A 27111-nucleotide genomic window follows, 5' to 3' on the forward strand; every position below is an offset into this window, starting at 1 on the left:
CTGCCGAAGGGTCTTGTTGCGCTTGTGTGCGCCATACCCGTCCGTTGTTTTGATGTTAAGAGGCATCGTTGTGCGATAATGACGGGTACTGCTTGTAGACTCGTGAAATATACAGGAAAAGGGCGCATAAAGGCTGAAAGGGTCATCTCTCCGGCAAGTCGCGGTTTGTGTGCAATCCGCAGGCATAGAAGAATAAGGATGCGTGTGAAGGGAGCCACTTTCATAGCTCAATTCATTCATGCACACACGCTGTTGTATTTATTTTTCTACCCCGTTAGTGAGCGCGGTATCACCTCCTTGCACGCTCACACACGTTTGCACAGGTGCCGAAAAATCGCTGTGTGGCATTTTGTTCGATAATGGTTGGCCCTCTGTTCTTCGAGGCACTGTCAACGCGCACGGTAGTGGTTCGGGTTTTTGGTACTCACCTGCAGAACGCAAATCGCGGATGCGAGGAAGTGTCAGTAATAGCCTTTTCGTCATGAGGGGTGGAAAGGTCGTGGAGCGCTCGTTAAAAGGGTGTTTTTGTTTTCGTGGGAAGTATCTCGGCTCATCAAGCTGCGGCAGAGGATACGGGTGTAGCGAGGGAAGAAACGCAGAAGGAAAGTAGTCGGCGGCGCCGACCTGCCGCAGTGCGTGCTATCTGCAACAGGAATGCCCCTTGATCCGTTCCACGGTAACACGTCAAAGATGCGAGAGATAGGAAAGAGGGGCTTCGGTCGTGAGACAGAGCGAGACTACTTGTAGGGAGCGTGTACAAAGGAATTCTGAAGGAAAACTGATGCAATCGCCAGCCGCCGCTTCTGGTGGCACCGGTACCTGGCGGCGGACTAGGTTAAGTTTCATGACGAGCTGCACGTCCTGCGTCATGGAAGGCCTAATGGGGAAGGCAAGAAAACGTGCTAAAGCAACTCGGCGAATAGGAGATAAAAAGAAAACGGGCTGAATCACTTACCAGACTCGATTACACATTCGACAAGTTTGCTGGTGCCATTAACATAGGGGAGGTCATATACTGCAACAGCGTCGCCCTCGGCTTCGACATAAGCCGTGCGTGGAGAGCCTCGCACCCATTGAAGATCAAGCGGAGTCTTGAGGCCCGTCAGCATTCTCGGCAGCTTTGAGGCAACGCACTCCCTCATGTTCTGTGTCGCGTTTGCATCAATGGCACCCGCAGTGATGCCCTGACTTAGAAGCCAGCGGGCCTCCTCGGCTACCTTGTGCTCGTTCTTGAAAAAGTAGTGTAGATAGTAAGGAATCGCTGCGTCGCTGAAGTGCATCAATGTCGAGCTCCATGTCCAGATCTCTTTGGAGGTGGCAGGTCGGAGGACCTGATGTGCACGAGAACGTTTGTCAGAAATGTAGCACATTGGACGCTGTGCGCAGACGTTTTTGATAGCATCAGGGCGCGTTCGCAGCTGATTCGCGACGAAGAGATCTTCGTGATGCATCATCAAAGACAGATACTCGTTTGCTGCGCTTTCGTTGTACGGTCGTGTCAACAACTTCAGCACACGAGTGTTAGTGCTATCGAAGGGGTTCAGTACCGCTTTGATGAGGCGGCGGTCTAGCGCGTAGCCGGGGCCGTGGCCAAACACGACTTTGTTATAGTCGTACCGCCACCACACTCGATATTGGCAGACCTCTCCCTCCTTGAGCGCCAGGGTGGTTGGGACAACGCCGGAATGCGGGATGGTCGCCGTCAAGTTGCGCGGTTTCTCCCATCCACCTCGAACATAGCGTAGGTCACTGAGGTACTGTGGCACCTTCAGGTACATGTCGTCGTCGCCCTTCATCAGGTACGGCACGTCAGGAAACGCAGTGTAGGCGTAGTTCAGCCATAGGGCGACTTTTTGGCTCATGCCCACTTCTGTCGGCACACCCCACGAATTAGGCATGCCCATCTTTTTGTTCGTAGTCGGCTTTCGGTCTGCCAAAAAGTCGACCCATAACGCATCGCGATGGCGCAACGCCTCCTGCCACAGGGCAGTGGAGGCGTGGCACACGTACTGGGCCGCTGATGTGAAGGTGGGCGTCACGGGCAGTGAGAGCGCAGAGGAGAGAGTCGCAAGCGGCAGAGTCCCGTTACGAACGGCTTCGGGAGTCACCACAGAGGTCGTCACACCAGCGCACGGCGACTTCCACACAGCGTCGTTGCCGTCGGGAATGCTGCGCCACCCATCCTGCAGCACCACACGGCGCTGCGCATATGTGGGTGCGCTCGCAGTGCTTCTGAGCTCCGCCGCCAGCCGCTGTGCGCTCGCTGCGGCGTACTCGCTCATCGTTGGTGCCAGCTGCGTCAAGTTCACTGCATTGCCCGTCGAGTCTTCAGAAGGGCGCTCTGCAGCAGCATACACGTAGAGCACCAGGAGCGCGCCGTTGAAGTTGTTCTCGCTGCGCGCCACCTCACGATAGGTCAGCCACGTCGCACGCTGCGCATCTCGTAGCGGGTAGCGCTTCGGCTGGTCCGTCGAGGGTATGCCCATGACAATTAAGTGGCGCGGCGGTGGTTCCGTCCTGCTCTTCCACTGCACGTCGATATTGAAGCTGCGTTGGAGCGCATACGACTGCTGTACCCACGGCCACAGCGCCAGTTCCGCTGCAGCATCCACATCGTCCGTCACACTTGCCATCGCAAACAGCATGGGCCCAATAAGACCCAGCGGTGCAGATGTCGTGGCAAAGACGGGATGCTCCGTGGCCATCTGATTTGGCTGCTTCTCCGTCACGGCCTCTGAGCCCCCAGCGACCGCAGCACGGTATGTTACACTATCGAAGCACATCGTGCAGTTCTCGTCGATGACGCGCAGCGTCCATGAAGGCAGCTGGTCACAGTCCAGGCGAATCCTGTCGCCTACCTCAGTCAAAGCCAAGCGACGCTGCTCGAGCGTTAGCCGCTCTATCGCATCCTCGTGCCGCACCAGCACAGAGAAGGTCTCATTACGTTGAGGCCGAATCCATTCCTTCACGGAAGGCACAAATGATGAGTTAAGTTGCAGCATATCACTGGTCCCGAAGGAGTTGATAGAATGGTAAATGGTGAGTGTGAAAGCAATAAGAACGACTAGTGCTGTCAGGTGGCAACGCCGAGTGCGCGGAGGCGCACCTAGAGAAGCGAATCGACACAGATGCCCGCATAGCCGGAGCAGGGAAGTCCGTGCTACTCTACTCTGTAAGCCATTGGGTTTCGCGGGTGTGCCTGTTTTTTTTTCCCTTGTACTCGGCAGCCGAGTTTGGTCCAGCTCCGCCTGGCTGCGCGCAGAAGAACGGCAGTCGACGTTGCTGGCACCGCTGCTCACCGCGGAACCTCTCTGAGAGACCAGGCATGTATGGGAGGGTGCGGAGCCGAGGGCCTCCCCAGGTGTAACCGCGTCGTCAATGTCTCGCTCGTTGCGCATGTGGATTCGACCGCTTCAGTTTGAGGCGAAGGCTGGCGGAAGGCACCCAAGATCTGCAGGAGAGCGGCACGACACAAAGCACCGGTCACCGTGTAAAGGAGAGCAGTAGGATAAGCACACGCGAGGCCCTGGGTAGATGCAGGCGAAAGGGGAGTGGATATGGAGAGGGGCGCAAGGAGGCACAAGGCAGCGGTTGAAAAGCGTTGTGAGTTGCTAGGCGCGATCGTCAAGGGTGCGCCAGCGAGCCGATGGCCAGTGCGCTACTTGCATGGATGCGCGTCTATCGAGAAGCCCGCGGGGTGGCGTCGGGAGGAAGGGGAGCACAGTTAGATGGCGGAAGGTCTCACAAAGTTGTCAAGTCGAAGTGACAGTGAAAGATGGCGCTGCATCACGCTACATCGGTGCGCATGGGGAGGCAAGCTTGCCTCTTCAGTCGTGTAGGCAGCTGCTGTACGCACGAGGTCGCAGGGTTGCCTCTCCGAGAGAAGCGCTGGCCCGTCTCCCCTTCGCGAGGGCGCGCGCGGCAGCGCTCAGGCCGCTGGCTTCGTGGATGCGTATGGCCGTGCGATGGAAAGTCGTCATTGTCATGCATAGGGAGGTAAGCCTGCACATGCTCAAGTCGTAGGCGTGCCAGCAGTATCGCTGCCGCCTCGACTAGGCAAGAAGAAGCAGAGTCAGAGACACATCCACAGAGGCGGAAGAAATCGAGTTGAGGATGCAATCGCAGAGGGCGACACGCTTCGGCGGGTGCGATGCTCTAGGTGGGTCACGTCGAACAAGGGCACGAAAGGCCTCCCCTTTACCAGAAACTACGTGGCATGCGGTGGTCAGCCAGTGCAATCCAGCGGGAAAAAGAGCAGCACCACAGCACCCTATGCCTTCCAACGAAGCAGAAGGCTCGGTAGGTCGGACCGAAGGACCAAGAAGCAAAGAGCCCGGAGTAGCGAGGCGAGCAACACGGCGCTGTGGAACCTCTCATCGGCGACTAGACGCAGTGGGGAGGGAGAGCAGGACATCAGGGTCTCGATCAAATGCATCGCACAATCAGCACTTACACGTGCAGGTGCCGGACTGGGCGTAGAACAAGGAAGCTTACGTACTGAAATGGAAAGGGTGAACGCGCCACACGCGCATGAGGTCGGAGAAGCGTACACGGCAGTCGCGCGTGTCCTTTGCTACCACTTTGCCACCTTCCCTCTCTGCGCATGCTCCGTTGTTTGAGCAGCTGCACCATTGTCTCCCATTAGCTCCTCTCTCGGTGAAGCGCGCCCTTCGCTTCCTGCCATATGCCTCATGAAGCGGGAGGGCGGATGCACGCCAGACGGCAGCGCACGACCTCGCGCGCTCTCTGCATCTGGGCACCCCCGTCTGTGAGTTCGCGTGTCATGCATGAAAAAAAGCGGGCCGGAGGAGACAAAAATGCAAAAAAAAAAACGGAGGGTGAGGCACGAGACTGCGGCATAGCAAATGAGTGAGCAGGCGGGATGAGGAGAAGTAACGGCCACGGAGGCGGCTCAGCATACCGCGTGGCCAGTCTCAGTACCTGCAGCGCTTACACGGCGAAGTTGCACTGAGCCTTTCTGCCCCGTCGGGTGCCGAAAGCGCGCGTCAAGCGCGGGCGAACGCTCTCTCCTCTCTCTAGATGGGCTCGGGTTCGGGCACCGCTTTTGTTTTGTTTCTTTTCTCCTATCGCCAGCCGCCAGAGGATGGGCTGAGGGGGTCAGCACATGGCCCGTGAAGCGGAAGTCGTGGAGAGGAAGCGATTGGCGAAGGGGGAGAGCCCTAGGCAAGACAGAGTAGAAGAAAACAGTTTGGACAGAAGAAAAAAAATGTGTATCTATGAATGGACGGCAAGCCGTACACGCGCGACTGATCACGCGTAGCCGTACAGGATGTGGCCGTGCTTGCGCAGCGCGTTCACGACGTCCGACGCCGTCACAGTTTTCTTGCGCGCGTACTCGGTGTAGGCCGTGCTGCAGCGCACAATGTCCTCCACGTAGGCCTTCAGCACGCGGCGCACCTCATCGTAGATCTCGCTCGAGATGCGCTTCACGCCGCCGCGGCGCGCGAGGCGTCGGATGGAGCCGCGCGTGATGCCGCGGATGTTGTCGCGCAGCACCTTCTTCTGTCGCTTCTGGTGGCCCTTGGCATCAGTGGAGCGCTTACCCTTGGCCATGGTTGGATATGTGGAGGTGGGGGTGAGAGCGAAAGAGGTAATGAGGGGGGGTGACGGGAGCGGGGTGTATTGTGGACTCTTGTGCGGTCGTGTACGGACGTGTTTGGGGGGAGTGATGCGGCAGCGAGGGAGACAGAATTATTGTGACAGTGTGCTCAGGAGGCAGTTCAAGGAGAGAGGTGTTGGGTCACAGAAGCGGGAGAGACATCGTGGGAAACGAGGCGCACAACATATGGCTCGCAAATAGGCAGCAGAAGGCGAAATCAAAGCCGGTGGACAGCAGAGAACAGGGCTCGCGCATGGGCCTTACCTGCTCAGCCTCCCACACCCCCGCCTCTCCTCTGCGAGAGTAGTATGTGTACGTACAGAAGCAACGGCAAGTCAGGCACGAGTAGCCGTCTCGAGAGAGAGAGAGAAACAGACAGAAATGCGAAAGATGAGGAGGGGAAAAGCGAATCAGCTTTTCGTTCCTTGCGCACATCGCAGTAGGCGTGCCTGAAGACAGCACCGCATCCGCCAGCTGCGATCCTCGGACGAGCGTAAGATCCACTTGTTAATCGACTATGTTAGGAAAAGCTGAGATTGTGCAGTCCCCCGCTCATCAGTGTATAGTGTTGATTTGTTTTTCTCCTCTTCGACGTGAAAAAAAATGCAGAGACTCTACATCGCTCTCTGGTGCCTCGCGCGGCAAGGGGACTGGAGGTTGAGAGCGAGTACATGGGCCGATGCGTCTGAAGGTGAAAAGAGGCACACATTGCATCAGCAGGCAAAAGAGGGAGCAGAAGCGTCCACGTCATCTTTTAGTTTACGACAGAGACTGCAAGTAGGTGCATCGTCCACGAGAAGCAGACAAGGAAAAGAACGATAAAGAGGAAGACGCGTAAAGCAGAGCTGAAGACGAGAGACGGAGAGATCGAGAAAGGTGAGGGGACAAAAAAGAAGTGCAGCGCGAGAGCAACACGTCAAAAGAGGCGCGCAACCATCACACACATGTACACATTTATACATGTCAAGAAAGAGATGCACGCTGAGCTGAAGAAGGCGCCCCACAACATCTATTGGGCACGAACAACAGTTTCACGCAAAGCAGCGAGCGTTATGGTAAGAGTACTGCTCGTCTAGGCGGCGAATCACGCACCCGCCAAAGAAGTGGCGCCAACGGTACTCGTCAAGCTGGCCGCGTAAGGGTGTTCGCCCTGCCCGCTCAGATCGATGATGTAGCGTATCCTGGAGAGCGAATGCATGATGTACTGCTGCTTCCATATGGCAGAGTGGCTGGCACGCTCGACCTGCTTGGCGTTCTCGCTGTGGCGTGGGTTGCTGGTACTATCGACTATGTAGCAGTCGGCTCCCCACGCCACGCACCAATGAGCAGCGCACATGGCTCCCAGCGGCCAACACTTTCCATATTATCCTGGTGATGGGTATGCAAGCTCCCTTGCTCACAATGGGGGTAGAGCTGCCCGTCTTGCTGAGGAAAGAGAGTGTGTGTTGCCTTCAGTGTAGGGAGGACAGGTGCGGGGGATGTCGTGCAATGGACAGCCCGGGACAGGGAAGAGAACCACCCTTTGCCTTTTTCAAAGAGCACCAATGATATAAATTAATGCGATTGTACGAGCAACGTTGACACTGGCGGGAGCTGCCAGGCAGAGTGCTTTAAGAGTTCGGTGGATAGCAGCGGTCGCGCCATTTCAGGCAATAAGCGCATGGGCGCTGACGACAGCAATACTGTACCCCAACGCTAGTCGGAAGAGCAGAAAACTGGGGCTCGAGAACGAACGTAAGCTGGTGCCAAGGCAGCGGGGGTGCGACTGGCGAAAATCGCAAGAGTTTCTCCGCTGTTGTCTTTGGCGTTCTTGTCGGCTTCTGCTGAGCGAGTGTCGAAGGAATGCGCAGTACAGTTTGATACGACACATCGAAAGGTGATGAGCAGGCTCGAAGTAAGAGGCAAAAATGAGAGGCACCCCTCGGCATCGTCAGAAAGCGGACGATGGAGTCTTTCCGCCCGCCGCAGCGATGTGAAGCCAAGGAATCGACTAAAGATGAAACGCCGTCGCTGCAAGCGAATGAAAGCACGCAGAGAAAGGGATCGTGGTGAGTTTAGTACCGCGGGGTTATTTCATCTGCGCATGGGCCTCTGCTGCGAACTGAGAAAGATGGGGGTGTGAGGAGATGTCAGGCAGAGCCCTTTTGTTTTCGAGTTACGATTCGAGCGGGGGTCTGTCAGTTTGTCCCCGCATCGGTGTATTTGGTCGTGCCTCATGATCAGAATAGCCACTCGAATAGAGCGAAAGCACACATATATGCGCCCCAAGAGGCACCCCATGTGCTTATTTGGTGGTAATCCACGCCCTTAGACATCCGCGAATGACCTTTCCCTCATGTCTCTTCTTCTTGTGCACAGATTGTGACGCTGTCTAATGCAGCCATGTGCAGGGTGCGGGGAGTCCGGAAGGAGTTGCGTACGAGCCTTCTTTTTGTGTGTGACAGGAAATCATTCTGCAGAACGATGCCCCCCTCCCTGTCGACACGCCTGCCCTCGGGTACCCAGAATCTGCGAGGAAAATGGGCATGTTTGTTCCCTCTGTTTTTGGTTATGTGTATGCTGTTGAGGACGAACCGATACGGCACAGGTCCCTTTACATGTAACTGCCCGTTGTACGCCACTTCCGTGGCACACTACTCGCTGATAGGAAGTCTACACATCAGGTTGTTTCTCTGCGGGACCAGTACACGACGCTTTGTGTATGTGTCTGTGTGTGTGTGTGTGTGTAAGGGAGCAGCTCAGGCAGTCCCCCTTCCCTCTGCCACCACCTCCTTGCCAATGCCGAGGCGACCTCTGTGGGTGGCAGGGCCGAGTGCTGACGAGCGGGTGCGATCGGCAACCGCGGTAGCGTTAGCATCACCCGTATGATGGGCAGCGCGTCACCGGGACTCGAGCACGCCTCGCCCGGCCCTGACAGCACAGCCGTGGGCGGGGTGCCTGAGACACTTCGAGGGACGTGCCGCGCGGCCACCTGCGAAGCGGCGGCAGAGGCCGTTCTCAGCTGACGGGGCCGGCGCCGCTGCCAGGCGTGTATGCCACTGCCTTGCACTACGCGATATGCGTGCGACAGGCCGGTGAGGGGGGAGTTTAGCGAATGTTTGGGGTTAGAGACAGAACAGTAAGAAACGAAGATGCGGAAAAAAGGGCGACTAAAGGGGTGGGGCAAAAAGAGAAAACGCAAAGAAAAAAAAATGCGCCCGTCCCCTCCTGCGGTCACATCCGCTAAGCTCTCTGCAGTCGCTAACAACAGCTTTGCAGCCGCGGGAAAGAAGCGTCGTGTATCGGATTGTGGCAGCGGAGTACGAAAGGAAAGAGTGGAAGCGTTCGTCAACCTCCAACACAAACGGTATGCACACCGGTGGACGAGCCTGCGATGAGTGAATGTGGCAGCCGGGGAGAGGGACAGGCGGGCGGAGCCGAAAGAAAGAAAGCAACTGCAGCGCCTAGAGAAAGTGGTGGGCGGTACAGCCCTCAACCTGGAGGGGGGGGCTGAGGTCGGGGACTTTGAGTTACCGTCACGGTGGCCATCACACAGAGACACACATACAAGCACTCCCACCGGTCTAAGTGGTGCAGTGTCATTCCTCTGCTACACTGTTGCCATCCCTCCCACCCACCCCCCGCCCCCTGCCACTCCTTGCTCTTCTCAGAGAGTAGTGTGCAGAAGCTGAGTTGTTGGCTTCGCCCTCCAACTGCGTTAGGGGGAGGAGTAAGTGCTTGTGCTAAACGCACACTTCGATGGAGGGCTCTGCGCGCAGTTCGGCTTCTAGCTGAGAAGGAAGACGCCCGCGACAATCAAGACCGCTAGGCCGAGAAACAGCTTCAGCTGCTCCTGGATCTGGCAAAGGAGGGATTCGTTCCCGCTTTTTGCGGGCATAGTCTGGAGGCTGCCTGTGTGCTGCCCATCTGTGGCTTTCCGGCTCACAAATGCCTTGCGCTCGTTCGGCACCAGGTCGTCAATGGCGTACGTGGTCATCATTCGGTAAGCCATGTCGCTGTGCCCATTATCTGTGAACGCCTGTGTCGCGTCCCCACCGGCATGGCAAAGCAAGACATCTCGTCCCCCGGGATGCAGGTCGAGAAACGGAGTGACATCGTACACCTTGTTGTTAATGACAATCCACGCACTATCAGGCGACTTCTTGGCAGCGACCTGGTCCATTGAGATGTAGTGGCGGCGCTCGCTTTCAGGAAGCTCACCAACCTTCAGCTCCTCTAGCTTGCGCATGGCACCCTTACTATGGTGTACAGCCTCGAACCCCTCCGTGGCATCGGTGCCGATGTGAGCGAGAAGAATGTCGCGACCTCCCGGGTGATCATCGTAGAACTTGCTCACATCGTACACGGCATTGTTGATAATGAGCCATCCATTCTCCTTCCTGTTGTGCTCCGCCACCTCACTTTTGGTGATGTTCGGCATGGAGGCTGCTTAACCGACCCGGTGCCCGGTGAAAATGATGAAAGAAAAAAGAAAAAAGCACGCAGAGCAAGTGAGAACCCAAATTAGTGGCTGCACAGGCTGGCGTAGGCTGCTGTGGGGCTATAGACGTGGGTGTTATCGAGTACGAAAGGGAGGACGATGCCCCCGCCACTCTGTTTTTTGGTTCGACGAGTAATGAAGACACGCAACGCTAAACGAAAAGTAAAGCGTAGCGAATATGCTGAGGGTGAGGCCGGGAGAGAGAGAGAGAGCGGGGTCAGTGGCTGGCAGTGGCGAGACATGCGACTCAGAGCCGGTGGAGAGTTGCATGTGCTAAGCGTCACCGTGGAACGTGTTGAAGAGAGATGTCTTTGCGAAGATCAGAGACGAAGGTGTCAAGATGATATCTAAGTGAGGGTATGCAGACATGAGGGGTGGCCGTGTTCTGAGAGAATACGCGCCCTCACGGTAAGCAGCTCCGGAATGCTGAATGCCGAAAAGCAAACACGCACACATCAACACACAGATAAAGGCCCAACCCCCGCGTGCCCGGTCAGTGTAGCAACGCACCTTCGTGGGGGAAACGAATCGCTTAAAGTGTGGATCCAGCAGAGACCCGTCAAGCTGTGCGGTCGTTCATTTCTGTTTCCTCTTTTTTTCTTATGCTTGGCATGTCAGCGACGCCCCACACTGTTGGGAGATCAACTGAAGCGACTCTCTGTAGAGGAGTGCGCCAAACTGGAAGGTCATATCGAAGCCGCTTCCGCCATCCGTGCCCAGCAGCTCGAGACACCTCTCCCCATCGATAGCGCAGTTTACGTACACAGTCGTCTTGATACCAAGTTGCTTCGCAATGCCGCGGACCAGTCGCTGGCTGAGGCTCGTCGCAAGCACGGATTGAGCATTGCTGTTTACTGCAACCGAGATGTCTTGCTGGTGCGCCGTATCGAACTCCATCAACTGCGATGACGAGATACAGACGCGGTCCCCATCCCCTTTAAGCTGGAGTCCGACAGCGACGCTGCAGGCCCCAAGTCGGGGTACACTCTGCCTCGTAGGGCTCTCCGAGATATGAAGCCAGAAAAAGCGATCGTCAAACGTGACCAGTTCGATAAAGGCATTGGTGACAAACACCGGCGTCTCAGGCTCGCTGGAACCATCGGCGGGCGGGTCCACCCCCGCGTTGCTCTCAGTTGCCTTGAAGTAGAAGGGCACGCGGACGGCCGTCGTTCTCGGGGCCGGCATTGGCGGCGGGCAAAAGTGTGAGGGAGCAGAAAAAGTGCCAGCGAAGCGAACAAAAGTAGACGGCATAAGAAAAAAAAAGCGCAACGGCGTATGGTCGCTCGATGCGAGCGAGGAGAGACAGTGTGAATTCGTCGGTGGTAGGTGTTCTTGGAACAAGCACTCGTGGGCGGTACGAACGCAAACGGAAAAGAGGAGACAGTTGTGGAGGTGTCGTCGAGTCAGAAAAGGGGGTCAGGGAAAGGCGATAACAGATGTGCCGGATGGGGGCCAGCGCCTTTACGCTGTGATGAATGCCGAGGCCTACTCATCGGCCCGAAAGCAGTTTGCTTTACGGTAGCCTAATCGCGTGAGCAGTGCCTTGCTGCTTCCGCCACAAGGTGCGGCTGAGTCGCAAATTAAAAAAAAGGGATGGAAGGCGGCAAGTGGCTGCGTCCTCCGCTTACGTTTCTCGGAGAGCCAGAGAGGTGGAGGGAAGCAGCACAGCCACGGGCAGTTGACTTTCACTGACATTCGCCGGGGCCTGTGCTCACGAGTCCATAAGAAACCGCTCTTGTGGAGAGATGTGAGGTGGACATGTGGCAGACAAGAGCAGTTTGTGCCCCGCCACTTACCTCACCGATCCACTTCCGCACCAGTCCACACTGTTTCATCCCCCTCTTCATCGTCGGACGAATCGAAGTCCTTCTTGCCGGCCGCTGTTAGATTCGACGATCCCCGGCGCTGCTGATGCTGCATGAGCAAGTCTGAGACAAAGTCTGCTCCCCCGTTGATGGCAACGGCACTACTAGCGCCGCTGGGCTCCGACGTCGAAACGAGATCGGAAAACAGGGCGCCCGTTGACAGTATGTACGCTTCACGGAGAAGCTTGTAGTTCGCAATCTTGTCGAGCTCATGATTCACATGGGCAAAGAAGATTCGCTCAATCCGCTTGTCGATGGAGAGGATTCGGCGGACACACTCGTCCTCCCTAATCAGCTCATAGTCGCAGAGTTTGCGGTAGGCAAACATGAGGATGGAGCATAGGGCAGGTATGACGGCGTCGTATGAGGGAGTAGCAGCCGCGTACTCGAGGTGTCGCTGGTCAAGGAAGATGTATTTGATCTGCGCGTCATGGTCGGAAGACGGGGTCACCAGCGGGGACGTCAGCGTCGCGTTTGGCGCCTCTGTGTCTGTCGAGGTCTGTAGGAGCGACTTGAGACCTGATGATACGTGCTGGCGGAACTGGCGGAGGTTGCGCTGCGCCAGCGCCTTGGAGGCGGTACCGGTGGCGTATGCCGCCTCCAACTCCAGCAGTAGACCGTAGAAGCACTCTACAAACTCGTCCCCGCCAATAGGGATAAGAAGAATCTCAGAGAGAGAAATGGCAAGCGCCGCGTAGCAGGGAAGGTAATAGCGCGCCCACTCCATAGCGGAGCTGCTGCGCTGCTGAATCGCCGCTGGGGCATTGGCGATGGATACCGTAATGAAGTCGGCTTCCCTCCCGCTAAGCTCAGCCAGAGCATTGCTGCTCGAAGGCGCCAGCGGCCCAGTCGCGCCTGCCATCGCTACGGGCAGCTCTGCAGGCAGGTGAATAAGCCTTTCCTTGCTGACACCGTCATGATCCATCGGGAGGCAGGCGTCAGCGATGTTAAAGTATTTACCTATCTCATGCAGATTGAGGTGCACCGTGTTCATCCACAACGTCCCCTCTTCGCTGTGCAGCTCCTTCAGGTACTCGAGATATTTGACACGCTTGTTTACTGTAAACTCAACGAGGGCCGTGCGTCCCTCGAGCCCTTTGATCTTCAACACCCTTTTCAGCATGCCTTCAGCGAAGTGCGCTGCCGCTGTTTTTCCTATCGTTTTTGTGTTGTTGTTTTTTGAATGGCTGAAGGCGAAGAGAGTGGGTGAGGAAGTGATGCAACAGCGACGGCCCCACAGGCGTGGAAGTGCCGGGCGCCGTGCCGCGTACGAGATCATAGAAGCTCGAAATAGTGAGAAGATAAGCATGCGAGACAGCAGTCTGTTCTCTCGTTGCCCAAGAGGGGGGGAAGCGCGATCAGAGGTGGCCTTGCCTTGGGAGGCGCCGGCGAGTCGAGCACGACCTCGTCACCCTCTGGTGGCGGTGGCTTGGCAGCCAGCAAACGCACCACGGAACGCGTGCAGAGGCCCTGCACCGCAGCGCACGCCCACAGTCATTCTTTCATCTGAGCGCACTTGCGGCCAAAATATAAAAAAAAAGATCGCTACCGAGACAGAAGCGGCTCGAGAAAGCTGCGTGCAAGCACTCCCCGCAAAAAGTAACGTGTCCACGGCCCCTTCGTCATGGTATGCGGGCAAGAGAGCGCACGCCCACAGCTGACATTTCGGTGCCTTCTCTCGCAGTGCGAAGAAGGCGGAGGCCTAACGCAGGGGACGACTTCGAGGGGAATGGCCTTACACGTGTCATCGTCTTCATTCAGCACTGCAAAAAAGGCGAAGAGGGATCGCAGAGTCGGGCGCCATGCAGATAAAAATCCATAGAGCTGCTTCGGTCGAAATTGACGGCTGTGCCCCATCGCGCACCAATGACAGAGAGAGCGAAAGGTAAAAGCTCGCAAAGGGTAAGAGGAGGTGTGCTCCCAAGCGACGAGAGTCAAAAAAAAAAAATAAGGGCAGGTGTGGGCATCGGTAACGTCTCTCATCGCACCAGCTCTCATGGAGGCGCACTGTGCGCACAAACCTGAAGCAAAAAGAAAAAGAAACGGAGCGAGGCGGTTAGTGCACGCAGCACACTGCCAAACAGACACGTGCACTGCGGTCACGTAAAAGACGAAAGTGATTCGGAAGGGGGAGGGAGGGTGGGGGGATGCGCCAGCCTCCAAGAGCCAACAAGGCAGCCAAGGACGGACAAGAGAAAAGGAGATCGGGAGCAGAAACGGAGATAGAAGCCGCAGTAGCGTTGTCCGATGAGGGGGGAGAACGCTTGCACGTAATGAGAGGCAGAAGGGAAGGCACAGTGGAAGGGAGAGCCACCGCCTACTCAAATCGGATGTGGACTAAAAGGAGCGGTGATGGCAGCGGTGCAGGGCTTCGCCATCGCAACAAAAGATACCGCGAAGAAAAAAACGCATAGAAAAATACGGCGCACGGAGACTGCATAGATGCATTTCCCCGCATGTTTCCAATGGCACCTCTACCAGAGGCGCTGCACACTGGGATAGAGAGCAAAGAAATGTGCCTCTCACTGGCACAGCGGCAAAGACTTTAGACCAAGTCGCGCGCAGCTCAGTCGGCGCGGCAGTGCGTTAGCCCCCACGCGGGGGGAGCGCTCCGCACAGAGAAGCAGACTGAGAGGTGCAGAGGGAAGGGGAGTAAGCAAAGAGATGCGAAAAAAAAAAAAAGAAAGGGCGGAGAAGAAAGAGGAGGAGGAGTCACACGTTAACAGGGCACAGAGCAACAGCGGAAATGCACTGAGATGAGAAGCAGAGGGTGGTGGCCAAGAAGGACGGGGGAAAACGAACGGAAGGAGCTGCACGGAGGAATGAGAGGGAAAGGGGGAGGGAGTGTTTGAACGACACCGAGGCATCCCTGTGGCGCTCGGGGGAGGGCGAGGGGCGTGTAGTGTGCTTCCTTCAGTAACCCCAAGAGGAAAGGCAAGAGAGATGATGTGCAGCCGACAAGTCCGTCTCAGCGGAGACACTCAAGAGGAAGCACAGACAGAAAGAGGTCTAAGCAATATCAACAAGAACAAAAAAACGCTTCCGCACGCAGCAAATACGGAGCGAAGGACAGAGAGGAGGTGAGGCACCGCTAATCCACACGGGAAAACAGTAAGTTCTCAAACGGTGCCATAAGGTCAGCGAGTCTCTCGCTAAACGCTGAGGAGGAGAAGGTAAATCGTCGGAATGGGATAATGGAGAGATCCCCTCCAGAGAGCGGTGTGCGTGAAACAGGGAGCGAAACGGAAAGAGTCCACGCCGACAGACGTAAATACGATGGAGACAGTGGAAGGAGAAGACGAGCGAGGAGAGGGCGATCGGCCTGACCTTTCAGTGGTCTTGGGGGTTCTGACAGCTGATGCGCTGTTGCGTGTTGCGGATTGAAGGGCGAAGTGGGCGACGACCAGAAGACAGGTGCCAGCAGAGAGAAAGAGAGGGGGAAGTGAGCAGCTGTGCATTCCGAAGCGGGCACCGATTGTTTGGCGCGAAGGCGTATATACCGGGTGGCTCACTGATGAGTCAGACAGAAGTTTACAGCCTGTTGACCCCCTCCCCTCGAGAAGAGTTCGTCAGAATCCCACCGCGACGGTAGAGACTACGAGACGCTGTGATGGTTGCGACCTATCCACTTCAACTCCCTTCTTTGGTCGGGCCCCCCTACCGGGATCTGCGCGTGCGGGAGACAGGTTAGCTGCATGTAAGGGTGTAGAGGGGGTGGGGGAAGGAGGGGAACGCCTCTGCGTCATCGTGACGCCAACTCACTGCGTTTCATTGGCACAGTGCGCCTGAACACGTCAAGTGTTCTTGTTTTTTTTCCTTTACGTGCCCATAGGCCAAATGTGAGGGGGAAAGGGGAGGGGAGGGGGGCGGATATCTTTAGGGCCTCAGCACCGGAGCCGAAGCATCGGAAGTCGGGGTAGGCTCACTGAGTGGCAGTGACCCCCCAGACAACGCTAAAACGGCACCCTCATACGACAGGCGAGCGGTACTCCAGAGTACGAGGAGTGGCTGCGACGGAGACACGCGCGCTTTCGTTGAAAGCGCAAAGCGCCATGGGCGGCAAAGGAGGCTTGGTTGCCATTTCACCTACGTCTGGTAGACGAGAGAAGGACCTCGTACAAGCACTGCTTCCACACCCGAGCTCCTGCCTATCCTGGACGGCGGAGGAGGCCCAGCAGGGGTCTTCGATGGGCTAGGCGATTCTGACGGACGGTCGCGCCCTTCGGCGTGCTCCATCGCCTCCCCACTGTCCTCCACGGCAAGCACGGCAGAGGCTAACTGCTGCAGTAGTCGTCTCACGGTGGTTCGGAAGAGAGTGTGCCGAGGCAAAACGCGAGCGTCTTCGACAGAATCCACCCAGCGCTGCAGCCAGTACGACACCACTTTCGTGCGCCGATCCTGAGCACTGCCATGCACCGCCGCCGGATCGGTGGACCACGTATGTGCCGGGCAGCCGACTGCAGGGGGCACCATCGCCCCGAGACGATCCGCTAAGGACACAGTCAGCATGAGCGGGATGTCGTGTGAACAGTCGGAGTCCTGCAAGAGCCACCACTTCACCTCCGCCACGGGTGTCAGCACACAGAGCGAAGTGCGGTCGGTGGCGCCTCCTTCAGAAGTAGAGGGCAGCGTCGACACTGCAGCCTTCGAGTGCTTCCGGCGCGCTAGCACAGCTCTGGCCCACGCATCAGCCAGGTGCTCTTGAGAAGTGACACGTGCACGCTTCGACTGGAGCTCGTGTAGCACTGCCCAGTCTTGGTAACGGACACAGGCCATCGCTGCCGATCCGCCCGCGTCGGGCGCTAGAAGTAAGCGAGACGCACCCTCCAGAAATCGTTTCTGCTCCTCGTATTGCCATTCGGCTTGCAGCTGCCGCCACTGCAGAGACTCCGGTAGAGTGTAAAGTGTGCAGTTGCTCTTGAGGGCGCCCTCCTCAACAGAGCTGATAGGGCGAATCGACGGAGGAAGGGATCCCGAGGCGGCTTCCAGCACCTCTTCGATAGCCGCAACAAGGGAGCTCACAGGAGCTGTTGAACTGGAGCTGACGCCTATCGGCGAGTCCACTCGAGCTGCTCGACGGAGCTCAAGGTCGAGCTCCTGAAGCACGCCGACCGTAACTGGAGACAGAGTGCTGGCCCAAGAGCTGTTGCGCGGCTGATGCTGCGCTGCCGATGCTATCCACTGCCGAAACACCGCCGCCGCCGCTGTTGTGCCTAGCGCCTCGCACCCAGTATTATCTCCGTAGCGCCGCTCGTGTACTCCTGCCAGGAGCGTCAATACGCGCAGAAAAAAGGTGCGGTCAGCATACAATGCGGCTGTGCGGTGTGTGGCATTATGTTCCGCCGCCAACTGTATCTCGAGAAGATCGAAGAAAGCGAAAACGGTCGATGAGTCTGAGCACAGCGGTTTCGTGCTAGCCATCAAGGCTCTAGCAGCAGCAGCGTGCACTGCGTCTGCGGTCACTGGAACCTTCGTGTGCATGAAGCTCAACAGTCGCTGCAGAGCCGCAGCAGCAGGTGTGCTGAGAAGCACCGCTACCACATTGCGCTCCTCTACGGCAATGGCACGTGACGAAGGTTCGCACAGTTTATTGAAGAGCGTCACAGCGCGGTTCGGCACCCCAGCCGCGCCGCATACGCGCAGGCAGCTGGCCAGCACATCCGGGTGCCGTGGAACACCGCTCTCGGTGTGCAGTAGGGTGCGGCGATAGACATCCTCGAGAACGCCCATGCAGGTCTTGGATTCCAGTGGAACACGAGCGAGTGCGTTGAGGATGGCGCAGAATGCTAGACGTGTCTCGCCTGCACTGTCCGTGTTGTACCCCACTTCTGTCTCCTCCACCAGGCGCAGGTACAGCTGCAAGATCACATTGAAATGGTCCGCATTGGCGTCAACGCTGAGAGCGAGCGCGCGCACCAGTCGCATAGCGCATCGCGGCTGTTGAATCAACGATGTTGACCAACTGTTGCCGCTGATGGAAGATGATGGCGATAACTGTGTTGCCACAGACACCTCTCTGTCATGCCCTTCTTCACCAGTTGCCGCAGAGAGCCTTGCCAAGGTAGCTCCTCGATGAGTAAGATACGAGTACGCGAGCGGAAAGCCATCGATGGCTGTGCCGTAAACACAAGATGTCGTGAGGCTTGCGTGAGTGCGTGGAGCGGCCGCAGCAGCCATCGCGCTCTCGTAGAGAGTAGCTGCCTCAGTAGTATACCATTCCCTGAACGCCCCCTTCTCGGTGAAGGCAGCAGTGTTCCCACTCTGGCCGCAGAGATCGCTGATGCAGCTGTCGACGCCTCGCATAAAAATGGCCATCAGCGCACGCGCCACATCTTCCGCCTGGCACGCCGCACACAGCTTCATGCCTGCGTCCAGTACGTACCGCTCAAGCGGGGAGAGAAACACGCGAGAAAGTAAGGGCGCTGTATCGCAGCTCTCCGTGGACGTGTTCGCTGGCACGGAATGATGAAGCAGCCACGGGGCGCAGCAAGACAGCACCACAGCGCGCGATTCGTGCACAGTCTGCACCCACATCTTGCTTAGAGCGTGCGCCGGTGTCTGACCCTCATCATGTAGGCTCTCCTCTGTCGCAATGCAAAAATTACCCTGAAGGCCGCCGGTGGCGTAGCGCCTGCGACGGTGCACCCGCTCTAGCTCGTGCGAGAGGAGGAGCAGGCGAACTGACGCCGGCAATGACGCCGACCACTCCATCGTGGGTGTACGCAGGGGCTCCTCAGCTGCTTTGCTTACGAGGTCCTCCGGAGGCATCCGGGCAGCCTCAAATGCTCCCCAAAGGTGCCGCAGAATGATACAGCTCGACACCTGCGCGTGTACGCCTGTGCGGCAAACACTCAGGAGCCATGGTGACGTCACCAAGGACGCCGCATAATGAACCGCGGCACTGGAGTCATCGGTAGAGGCGCCTGGGCTTCCCCCAACGTTCGCACGCTTGACCGCTGTTTGGCACTCAGCACGGTCCAGGACGCCAAGTTCGCGCATGAGAGTTGCGTTCGAGGCAGTGGTAGGCGTCTGGCGCACAATGTCCGGCGCCATGGCAGCCAGCGCCTCGTCGGCATCGCCATCAATGTCTGTAGCACTAGAGGGAGAAGGTGGCTCGGCGGATTCAGCGCACGTGCTGGGCCTAGCACAAGGCTGGGGAGCCGATGCCCCTTTGTGCAGCGAGTTTCGCAATTGCCGAGAGGCAGTGACGAAGCTTTTCCATGCGGCTTCGCGTTCCTGCTGGGCTGCCTCCGCGGTAGAGGCTGTGCGATGAGGGACGGAGAGGCTCCCAAACGACGTTGCGCGGGCTTCAGCAGCAGATGCCGACGTCCCCCTCACACTCAGGCAGCGGCGCAAGTGAGCTGTGCGTTCCCACACACGCGTGCAAACGCTCTCAAGCACGGCAGAGCGCTTCATTACAACTATTTGTCTGTAACTCGGGTGATGACTTCGTCTATTTTTACCGCACTGTCGGCGGCTGGGATACGCCCTGTGAAAAGGGCAGAGAATGGTGCCGACAGTCGGCACAGTACCACAAGTCATCCATTCGGTGAGAAAAAAAAGAGAAGGGAGCGCGCCAAGAAAGAGTGGAAGGGGAATGCAGCGCGAGGAGCAGAGGAGGCGCAGAATAGCAGAAAGGGGTGGAGGGTGCCAGCACCTCGTTAGTGGGTGGAGAGAAACATGAGGAAGCACAGCCTCGAGATGAAACATACGTGAGAAGCCCCACAAGCCAAGCCTACTACGCGGGGGAGGTAAGGATAGCTGCACGCGGACCGAGGAAGCGGTGTCGTCACACCCAAGAGCTGCTCCATTCAGCCCCGCAAAGAGCACCAAGACCCACGCACCCACAAATATATTGCTCAGTATCGAGGAAAAAAAAGGTCGGGCAGCCACTAGCGACGACGGCTACCGCTCAGCCTGTCAGGCCTGAGGCCTCGGGCACATCAGTCACTTTCCCCTTTGGCTGTTCAGGCGCCTGTGAAGCTCACTGACTTTCTCACACTTTGTGCTACTGTGAGCGAACAACTTCCCGCTCGCATGGCAGGGAACACCGCAGCGCGTGATATGCAGGACCAGTACACGACACTTTGTGTATGTGTCTGTGTGTGTGTGTGTGTGTAAGGGAGCAGCTCAGGCAGTCCCCCTTCCCTCTGCCACCACCTCCTTGCCAATGCCGAGGCGACCTCTGTGGGTGGCAGGGCCGAGTGCTGACGAGCGGGTGCGATCGGCAACCGCGGTAGCGTTAGCATCACCCGTATGATGGGCAGCGCGTCACCGGGACTCGAGCACGCCTCGCCCGGCCCTGACAGCACAGCCGTGGGTGGGGTGCCTGAGACACTTCGAGGGACGTGCCGCGCGGCCACCTGCGAAGCGGCGGCAGAGGCCGTTCTCAGCTGACGGGGCCGGCGCCGCTGCCAGGCGTGTATGCCACTGCCTTGCACTACGCGATATGCGTGCGACAGGCCGGTGCGGGTGCGTAGCAGAGCTGAGTGCGGCATGACTAACCCCATCGCACATAGGCGGCACGTTCGCGAAGAACGATGCGTCGGCTTCCGATATCACGACGCTTCTCACGCAGGCACAGCGGCTCGGGCACAGACGAGTCGGCGCTACCCGCTTCTGTTCGCAGTCTCTGGTTGAGCCTCAATGCACGCGGCAGTGGAAATATATCGCGTCCCTTCTGCAGCTGATTGCGTGACATGGCACAGGGGAGTGCCGCATGCGCTACAGATGCCGAGGACGAGAGCTGGATCCGCTCGATGGTTCTCGTCACGCAGACATGCCTCTCTCCACGTTCTTGTCTCCTGCACGCTGACTGGACTCCCCCGCCGGCGCACGAGGTCTCCCTCGACAGCAAGCCCACGCTGAGCAACGCTAATGTGGGGCACAGCGATGTCAAGTTCGCGTCGCTGCTTAGTGAGCCCGTCAGGTGTATCGTTGGCGGACTTGCTGAGTGATGCGTCACTGAGTCGCGCGACCAAAGACCTCTGCAGAACCGTCTTTAGCCGAAGGGCGGACGGAGTTGAGGGGGCCACGAACGTTGGCCATCCGCTCTCATGCCGGCCTACACGGCTTGTGTCTGCGAAGTGGCAGCTGCGAAAGACGATTGCGCAACAGAAACGGCACGTGTAAAGGCAATGGCCCGGCGCGCGCTCCGCCTCCCCCTTGACGCGGGCAAAGGGCGGATCCAGTGTGAAGTGCGTCGTTGACGGCGCACCAGCCAGAGTCGTGGCGGCCTTCGATAGCGGCAGGGACTCGCCTGTTGGTGCATGTTTCTCGTCGTGCGCAGCAGCGGACGGTGCGTGGCTACGTGCCAAGGTTGCGCGCACAGGGGGGCGCGGTGAATGCATGCTCCATAGGCCGCTGCTGCATATGGATGAATGCCGGGAGCGGCTGCGCCCAACTCGAGACACGGTGGCGATCGAGCGCCTTCCCCACGCTGCCTGCGGAGGCGGACCCTTGCGCATTGCTGCCCTCTCGTCAGTTGGCGCTTCGGCAGCTGCTGCGGTTGTGTGTGCGCCAACCGACGAGAGGGCAATGTTTCCTTGTTGCCTCGACTTTAGGGTCACCGGTGCTTCAATGGTGCGGGAAGAAGACGAGAAATAGAGCGGAAGCACAAACGGGGGCAGTTGATGGAGCACAAGCATTGTGCAAGAGCCTGAAGCTCAGAGGGGGAGGGGGTGACCACCGCATGTCCGGCCCATTGGCTTTTTTTTTGTAATGTGGACACTGAGGTATGTGCGGTGCCCATCCGCACTGGAGAGAGTCGCGTCCCATAACAGGAGGATACACCACCGCAGGTGGCCCTCCGTAGGGGCGGCCGGCCTGGATGCCGGAGCGCTACGCAGGACGCTCCAGTGCTTCATCACGGTTTGGCAGCAAACTATGAGACGACAGATGGCTGCGAGGCGCGAAAGGCCCTCACTTCCGCTTCCTCCGTCTCTCTGAGTGGGTGAAGCTCACGAGCATTTTCGACACTATTACGCAATGCTCACATCTCCTCGGAACACGGGCCGGTGTGTGTGTGTGTGAGGCACCGCTTGAAGAAGAGCAAAAAAAGGGGGTCCCAAACGCATCCTTCACACCACAGCCGTCGCAGAAACGCTACCTGGGGATGTGCCCCCCGGCGTCCACATCCACCAAAGTTGCACATCGAGTACTCACTACTAGGACGAACAAAGAAAAAAATAAACAGCCACCAAACGCCGCCATTTCTGATCCGCCGCTGCGAGCACAATCGGCTGCGTCCCCAGGCGTGTGCGTGTCGACGGCAACAGTGCGCGGCGACACGACGACAAGCCGCCACAAACGACACATAAGAATCGAAGGCAACCCAAAGGAAGGGAAATGCAGACGAGTCACCCGCCGCCGAATACATGCATCGAGCCGTGTATGGACAGGAGACGGGAAAAGGGGGGCACTCGCACAGTGCGCCGCACGCAGATTACCCATAAAAGCAGTGAATGGAAGCGCCGCCACGCTACGAAGAGCGCGGATTAGAGACGATTGAAAGCCGACGCGCGCAGCTTCACCACCTTCTGTTGGACGCTTTGATATCACTCTCAGCAAAGGGGTAGAAGAAGCAGATGCGCCAGACATCTCGGCAATGCCATCGCTACTGGGGCGAGAAATCAGCGGCAGAGGCCCCCAACATGCAGGTCTGGAGACGCGAAAGCAAAACTGGCGCGACAATCGCCCGCGCCTCTCTCTGCATCGGAGCAGCTGCCTAGCGTCTCCTTTTCTTCTTGCCACTATTTGCGCTGTGGGCGCTCGCCCCAGACCGCGACGCCGTTTGATGATTCCCCTTGCAGGCGTTGGCGAAAGGCGCCACCTCCGCCTCATCACCCGCACCGCCTCGCGGCAGACGCGATCCGCTGAGCTCCTTGCGGAGAACCTGTCCAAAGTTCGATTTAAAATAGTTGACAGCTTTGGCCGTACTTAGAGCGGACGTGTGTTTATTCCGCTGGCTATCACGGATGCGCACAAAGCATTTCGTCGGCACGACATCTCCTGACTTCGTCGTTGGCTCAGCGGTGGCAAAGTGGTAGGTGCTTTCGCGAGCCTGCAGTTGCTCCTTGAAGTAGTCCTCCGCTGTGCCAGAGGGCGTCACACTTGTTCGATAGCGGAAAAGAATGGCGGCCTCGCGTGTACAGATGTCCTCCCATTCGCTGCCGGTTAGCATGTACTGCACCTCGTTGTGCGTGGCGCCCGTGACAGCATTGTCTAAGCCGCTTCGACAGTGGTTCGCGACGAGTTGATGAAGATAAGCACCAGTCGCACGAGGGCTTAGCATTCGTGACGCCAGGGCATACTGCTCGGCAAGATAGGCGTCGCCCTCCTCCGTGGGCGTGCCATCCTGGTTGAGGAGCTCCGCCTCTTGCGCTTGCTGCCACGCACTCTGAATATAAGCCTCAGCCGCCTTCAGTGCCGCGGCACGCCGCCTTTCCGAGAGCAGGGCACGCTGATCAGCACGCCTGTCCACGCGTTTCGACTGCATCGCAGTAGGCACGGTCTTCGGTCCAAAGGCACCCTTGAGCAGAATCCAGATAGACCCGCCGTGGTGGCTGCGCCGCTGCGATCCCCGTCGTGTGTCGCTCCTCTCCTTCCTCGATGCCTTCCTGCTTGCACTTCCCCTTGCCGCGCTTGAAGCTGAGGCTGAGGAGGGAGCGGCAGCAGCCTCGCGTCCGTTCCGCTGCTCCTTATAGTTTGCCTTGAGTAGGTGGAACATTTTGCTCAGCTCTGACAAGAGCGCCTTCTCATCAGCGAACTTGCGCATCCCACCGGTTCTGGTGGGCATCGCCGAACGCAATGAGGCAGAGTTGGCCGCAGCGAAGAAATCAAAAATGCAACGAATGGGCTGCGACCTCTGCGGTATTGGGGCGGGGCCTCGCGGATTCGGCTTCCTGCAACTCCGTATGCGCACGTCAGCGTACACAGCACAACAAGAAACGGGAAAAAGAGAGACAAAAACGAAGGTAAACTGAAACGCCAGCGACGGCTTCAGGCTGATACAAACAAAAAACAAAGCGAAAACGGTGGCAGTGTGACGGGAGGGTAGATAGAGAAAAGGGGGAGGAAAGACCTCAGCGAAGGCTCTTCGTCTGCGGTGTCTGAGAGCATCAGCCTCCTCCTCCTCCGCGCACAAATGTCCTTCGCAGCACACCAGATGGTAACGCTAACGAAGGGACAAGCGAAGGTGCGCCATCATGCGATTCCAGTCTCCCACTAGGAGAGTCATACTGGAGAAGGGAGCGCTGGGTGGGCAAGAAAGAGAGAGACCCTGAAAGCCACCAAGGAGGAGCAACAGAAAAAGCACGCTGGCCACTCGGAACGACGGCACAGCACAGAAAATGTGAGCTTGTTTTTGAACACCAGGAGGGCAACATAGTGAGGACAAAGAGAGGGGAAGGGAGAGGCTCCGCGCACCTTTCCTTTCCCTGTCATCTGAGCTTCTCCCACCCTACTCCCTTGTTTTGCTTAGCATATTTTCGCTCTTCTTTGAGAGGGCGCTTACGCGCATGCTCAAGCGGTCACGGCCTCCCACACACACACACTCCGAGGAGGTACCGCGCGCACCGAAGCAAGTCATCTCTTTAGTGCTGAGCACTCCTGTTTCGTTCCGCTCGTGTAGCACTCGCTTCTCCCTCTTCTTGTGAGACGGAGCGCGGCGAGTGAGAGCTCTAACGGGCAGCGCGAGAAGGAATGTGCAGATTAACTCGAAAACCAATAGCAATGCACATACGTAGTCAGGTGACACAAAAAGAGAAGAGATGGAGCTGTGTCTCTAGTCTGCTGCCACAGCGACAAGAGCAGCTCCACCGTCCCACACTCGTTGGGGAAGCACACGCGCAAGCACAAGAAAGCGGATTACGACGGTCCGAGCACTGAAAAGGGGGGCCCTTCACCAGGACGTGGGCAGCAAAGCCACAGCAGAGGGAATAGAGTTTTAAAAACAAAACTTGCGGTAAGCCGAAATCTCAAAAAAGGTGCATGTGACTTCCCCACATACACTTCTTTCTTCGCGAACGTGCCGCCTATGTGCGATGGGGTTAGTCATGCCGCACTCAGCTCTGCTACGCACCCGCACCGGCCTGTCGCACGCATATCGCGTAGTGCAAGGCAGTGGCATACACGCCTGGCAGCGGCGCCGGCCCCGTCAGCTGAGAACGGCCTCTGCCGCCGCTTCGCAGGTGGCCGCGCGGCACGTCCCTCGAAGTGTCTCAGGCACCCCACCCACGGCTGTGCTGTCAGGGCCGGGCGAGGCGTGCTCGAGTCCCGGTGACGCGCTGCCCATCATACGGGTGATGCTAACGCTACCGCGGTTGCCGATCGCACCCGCTCGTCAGCACTCGGCCCTGCCACCCACAGAGGTCGCCTCGGCATTGGCAAGGAGGTGGTGGCAGAGGGAAGGGGGACTGCCTGAGCTGCTCCCTTACACACACACACACACACAGACACATACACAAAGTGTCGTGTACTGGTCCTGCATATCACGCGCTGCGGTGTTCCCTGCCATGCGAGCGTGACTAAAGTATGGGCACAAGAAGAAAACGGGGGTAGGGGGAGGGGGGCAGAATGAATAGGAAAAAGTTAATGTCTGTGCGTGAGGTCGTACCATTCGGGCGAAGAAAAATGGCGAGAAGAAATGTGTCGCATTACAGCACGACTCTTGGCGATGCCCGCGTCCGCTGTGTATGTGTGTGTGTGTGTGTGTGTGTTGTGTGTGTCTGTACCCTCTGAGACGGGGGGCTGATGCGACTCGCAGGCCGCAGGAAAGGGGGGAAAGGGAGCGTCCCTTCTCACCCACCCTTCATTACAATGTTAGAATATCGTATGTGTATGTTCAGTACAGTAGATGGCTATATAGTATCATAGACGTCGTCAGGTGGCCGAGCCCCCTCCCTCCATACACAAAAACACATGTACACACAATTATATACACATATGAATACATATAGGTGGAGGTGGTGCATGCCCAGAAAGTGTTTCGGCATCGCCGCCCCTCGCCCCTTTCCCTCTTCCTGCTGCTGTACGCCTGCGCAGGCGAAGCACAGGTGCGCGGACGTCGCGCCCGAGCAGAGAAAGGGAGGGGAGAGACGCGCCAGCGGAGTACATGTCGGGCATCAACGGAAGGGGAGTTGTGGAAACGGAAAGCGCTGCGGCTTGTATCGGAAAGGTAAGCGAAGAGGTCGAGATAGGAGTGCCACTCACCTCAAGGAGCATAAAGCAGAAGAGAGGGAGAGAGAGCAGCACACCGATGGAGACGAGAGGTATGGGAAGCGACTGGGATGAAGGGACATGCACCAAAAGACACGCACGCACATGGGCAAAAAAAAACGAGGGAGGAGTCGGGGGAGGGGAGGGGAAGAAGCCGTGAAAGACTATGGGAGGGAACATGACACGAAAAGACGAGAGTTCAGAGGTTGACAGGAAACGGTGCTCGGCGCCACACGAGGAGGGGCAGAGCCGTCCCCGCACGCACACCCACACACAAAGAGTGAGGCAAATAGGGAGCCGGCTGAGGAAAGAAAAAGCAGTGGGCGCTGTCAATAAGCAGACGAGGAAAAGCGACGCAGAGACCAACGAAAATGTTTGCTGCCAACTTTTTTGTGGCTCTTTTTTACTCCTCCATTTTGTTCGTCGACGTGTGTGCGTGTGTGTGTGTCTGAGAGTGTGAGAGGGAGACGACAAAGCTGTGGCGTAAGCAGCTGCACAACTGCTGCAGGCTCAATGGCAACGGAGGAAATCTGCGGCACCAAAGCTACACCAAAAAGCTCGTTTGTGGAGAGGAGAGAGGAGCGTTAGCTGTAAAAGCGGCCAGAGACAGTGTGAGTTGATCGCCGGTAAGGAAACACAATGAAGGCTAAGGAAGAGGAAGAGGCTAAACAATATCAGCACCAAAATTGAGCCCTCCAGTCGCACCACGCGCATTAGAGTCCCGCCACCGTCACCCAAAAGTAACAGACAAAAACTGAATGAGGGACTATTCGGGGTTACGCACGCTCTGTGAGCATCAACACGAACACGCTTGCGTGGGTACGGCAGAGAGAAAACGGAAGAGAGAGGGAAGAGGAGAGACACGGGGAGAGGAGTGGGGGGGGGGGGGGTAATGGCTTCGCTGTGCACCGAAAAAGGGGGGAAGATGA

The 27111-nt window shown here is 57.6% G+C and overlaps 7 protein-coding genes across 7 annotated transcripts; all 7 read right to left on the bottom strand.

Moving 5' to 3' along the window:
- Nucleotides 1–5271: 5271 nt before the first annotated feature.
- Nucleotides 5272–5574, bottom strand: LSCM1_08221 (uncharacterized protein; the record flags this gene model as incomplete). Its single annotated transcript, XM_067325556.1, has 1 exon — nt 5272–5574. One exon carries the CDS (start codon nt 5572–5574, stop codon nt 5272–5274), a length of 303 nt encoding a protein of 100 aa, XP_067181583.1.
- A 3812-nt stretch (nt 5575–9386) lies between these two features.
- Nucleotides 9387–10040, bottom strand: LSCM1_08222 (uncharacterized protein; the record flags this gene model as incomplete). Its single annotated transcript, XM_067325557.1, has 1 exon — nt 9387–10040. One exon carries the CDS (start codon nt 10038–10040, stop codon nt 9387–9389), a length of 654 nt encoding a protein of 217 aa, XP_067181584.1.
- Nucleotides 10041–10700: 660 nt separating this feature from the next.
- Nucleotides 10701–11285, bottom strand: LSCM1_08223 (uncharacterized protein; the record flags this gene model as incomplete). Its single annotated transcript, XM_067325558.1, has 1 exon — nt 10701–11285. The coding sequence occupies one exon, from the start codon at nt 11283–11285 to the stop codon at nt 10701–10703; it is 585 nt and encodes a 194-aa protein (XP_067181585.1).
- Nucleotides 11286–11897: 612 nt separating this feature from the next.
- On the bottom strand, nt 11898–13088 carry LSCM1_08224 (uncharacterized protein; the record flags this gene model as incomplete). Its single annotated transcript, XM_067325559.1, has 1 exon — nt 11898–13088. One exon carries the CDS (start codon nt 13086–13088, stop codon nt 11898–11900), a length of 1191 nt encoding a protein of 396 aa, XP_067181586.1.
- A 2963-nt stretch (nt 13089–16051) lies between these two features.
- Nucleotides 16052–19381, bottom strand: LSCM1_08225 (uncharacterized protein; the record flags this gene model as incomplete). Its single annotated transcript, XM_067325560.1, has 1 exon — nt 16052–19381. One exon carries the CDS (start codon nt 19379–19381, stop codon nt 16052–16054), a length of 3330 nt encoding a protein of 1109 aa, XP_067181587.1.
- A 1193-nt stretch (nt 19382–20574) lies between these two features.
- Nucleotides 20575–21432, bottom strand: LSCM1_08226 (uncharacterized protein; the record flags this gene model as incomplete). Its single annotated transcript, XM_067325561.1, has 1 exon — nt 20575–21432. One exon carries the CDS (start codon nt 21430–21432, stop codon nt 20575–20577), a length of 858 nt encoding a protein of 285 aa, XP_067181588.1.
- Nucleotides 21433–22691: 1259 nt separating this feature from the next.
- LSCM1_08227 (uncharacterized protein) lies at nt 22692–23762 on the bottom strand (the record flags this gene model as incomplete). Its single annotated transcript, XM_067325562.1, has 1 exon — nt 22692–23762. One exon carries the CDS (start codon nt 23760–23762, stop codon nt 22692–22694), a length of 1071 nt encoding a protein of 356 aa, XP_067181589.1.
- Nucleotides 23763–27111: the final 3349 nt, after the last annotated feature.

This window comes from Leishmania martiniquensis, chromosome 2, assembly GCF_017916325.1.
Source record: "Leishmania martiniquensis isolate LSCM1 chromosome 2, whole genome shotgun sequence".
In the NCBI taxonomy this organism is placed as follows: Eukaryota; Euglenozoa; class Kinetoplastea; order Trypanosomatida; family Trypanosomatidae; genus Leishmania; species Leishmania martiniquensis.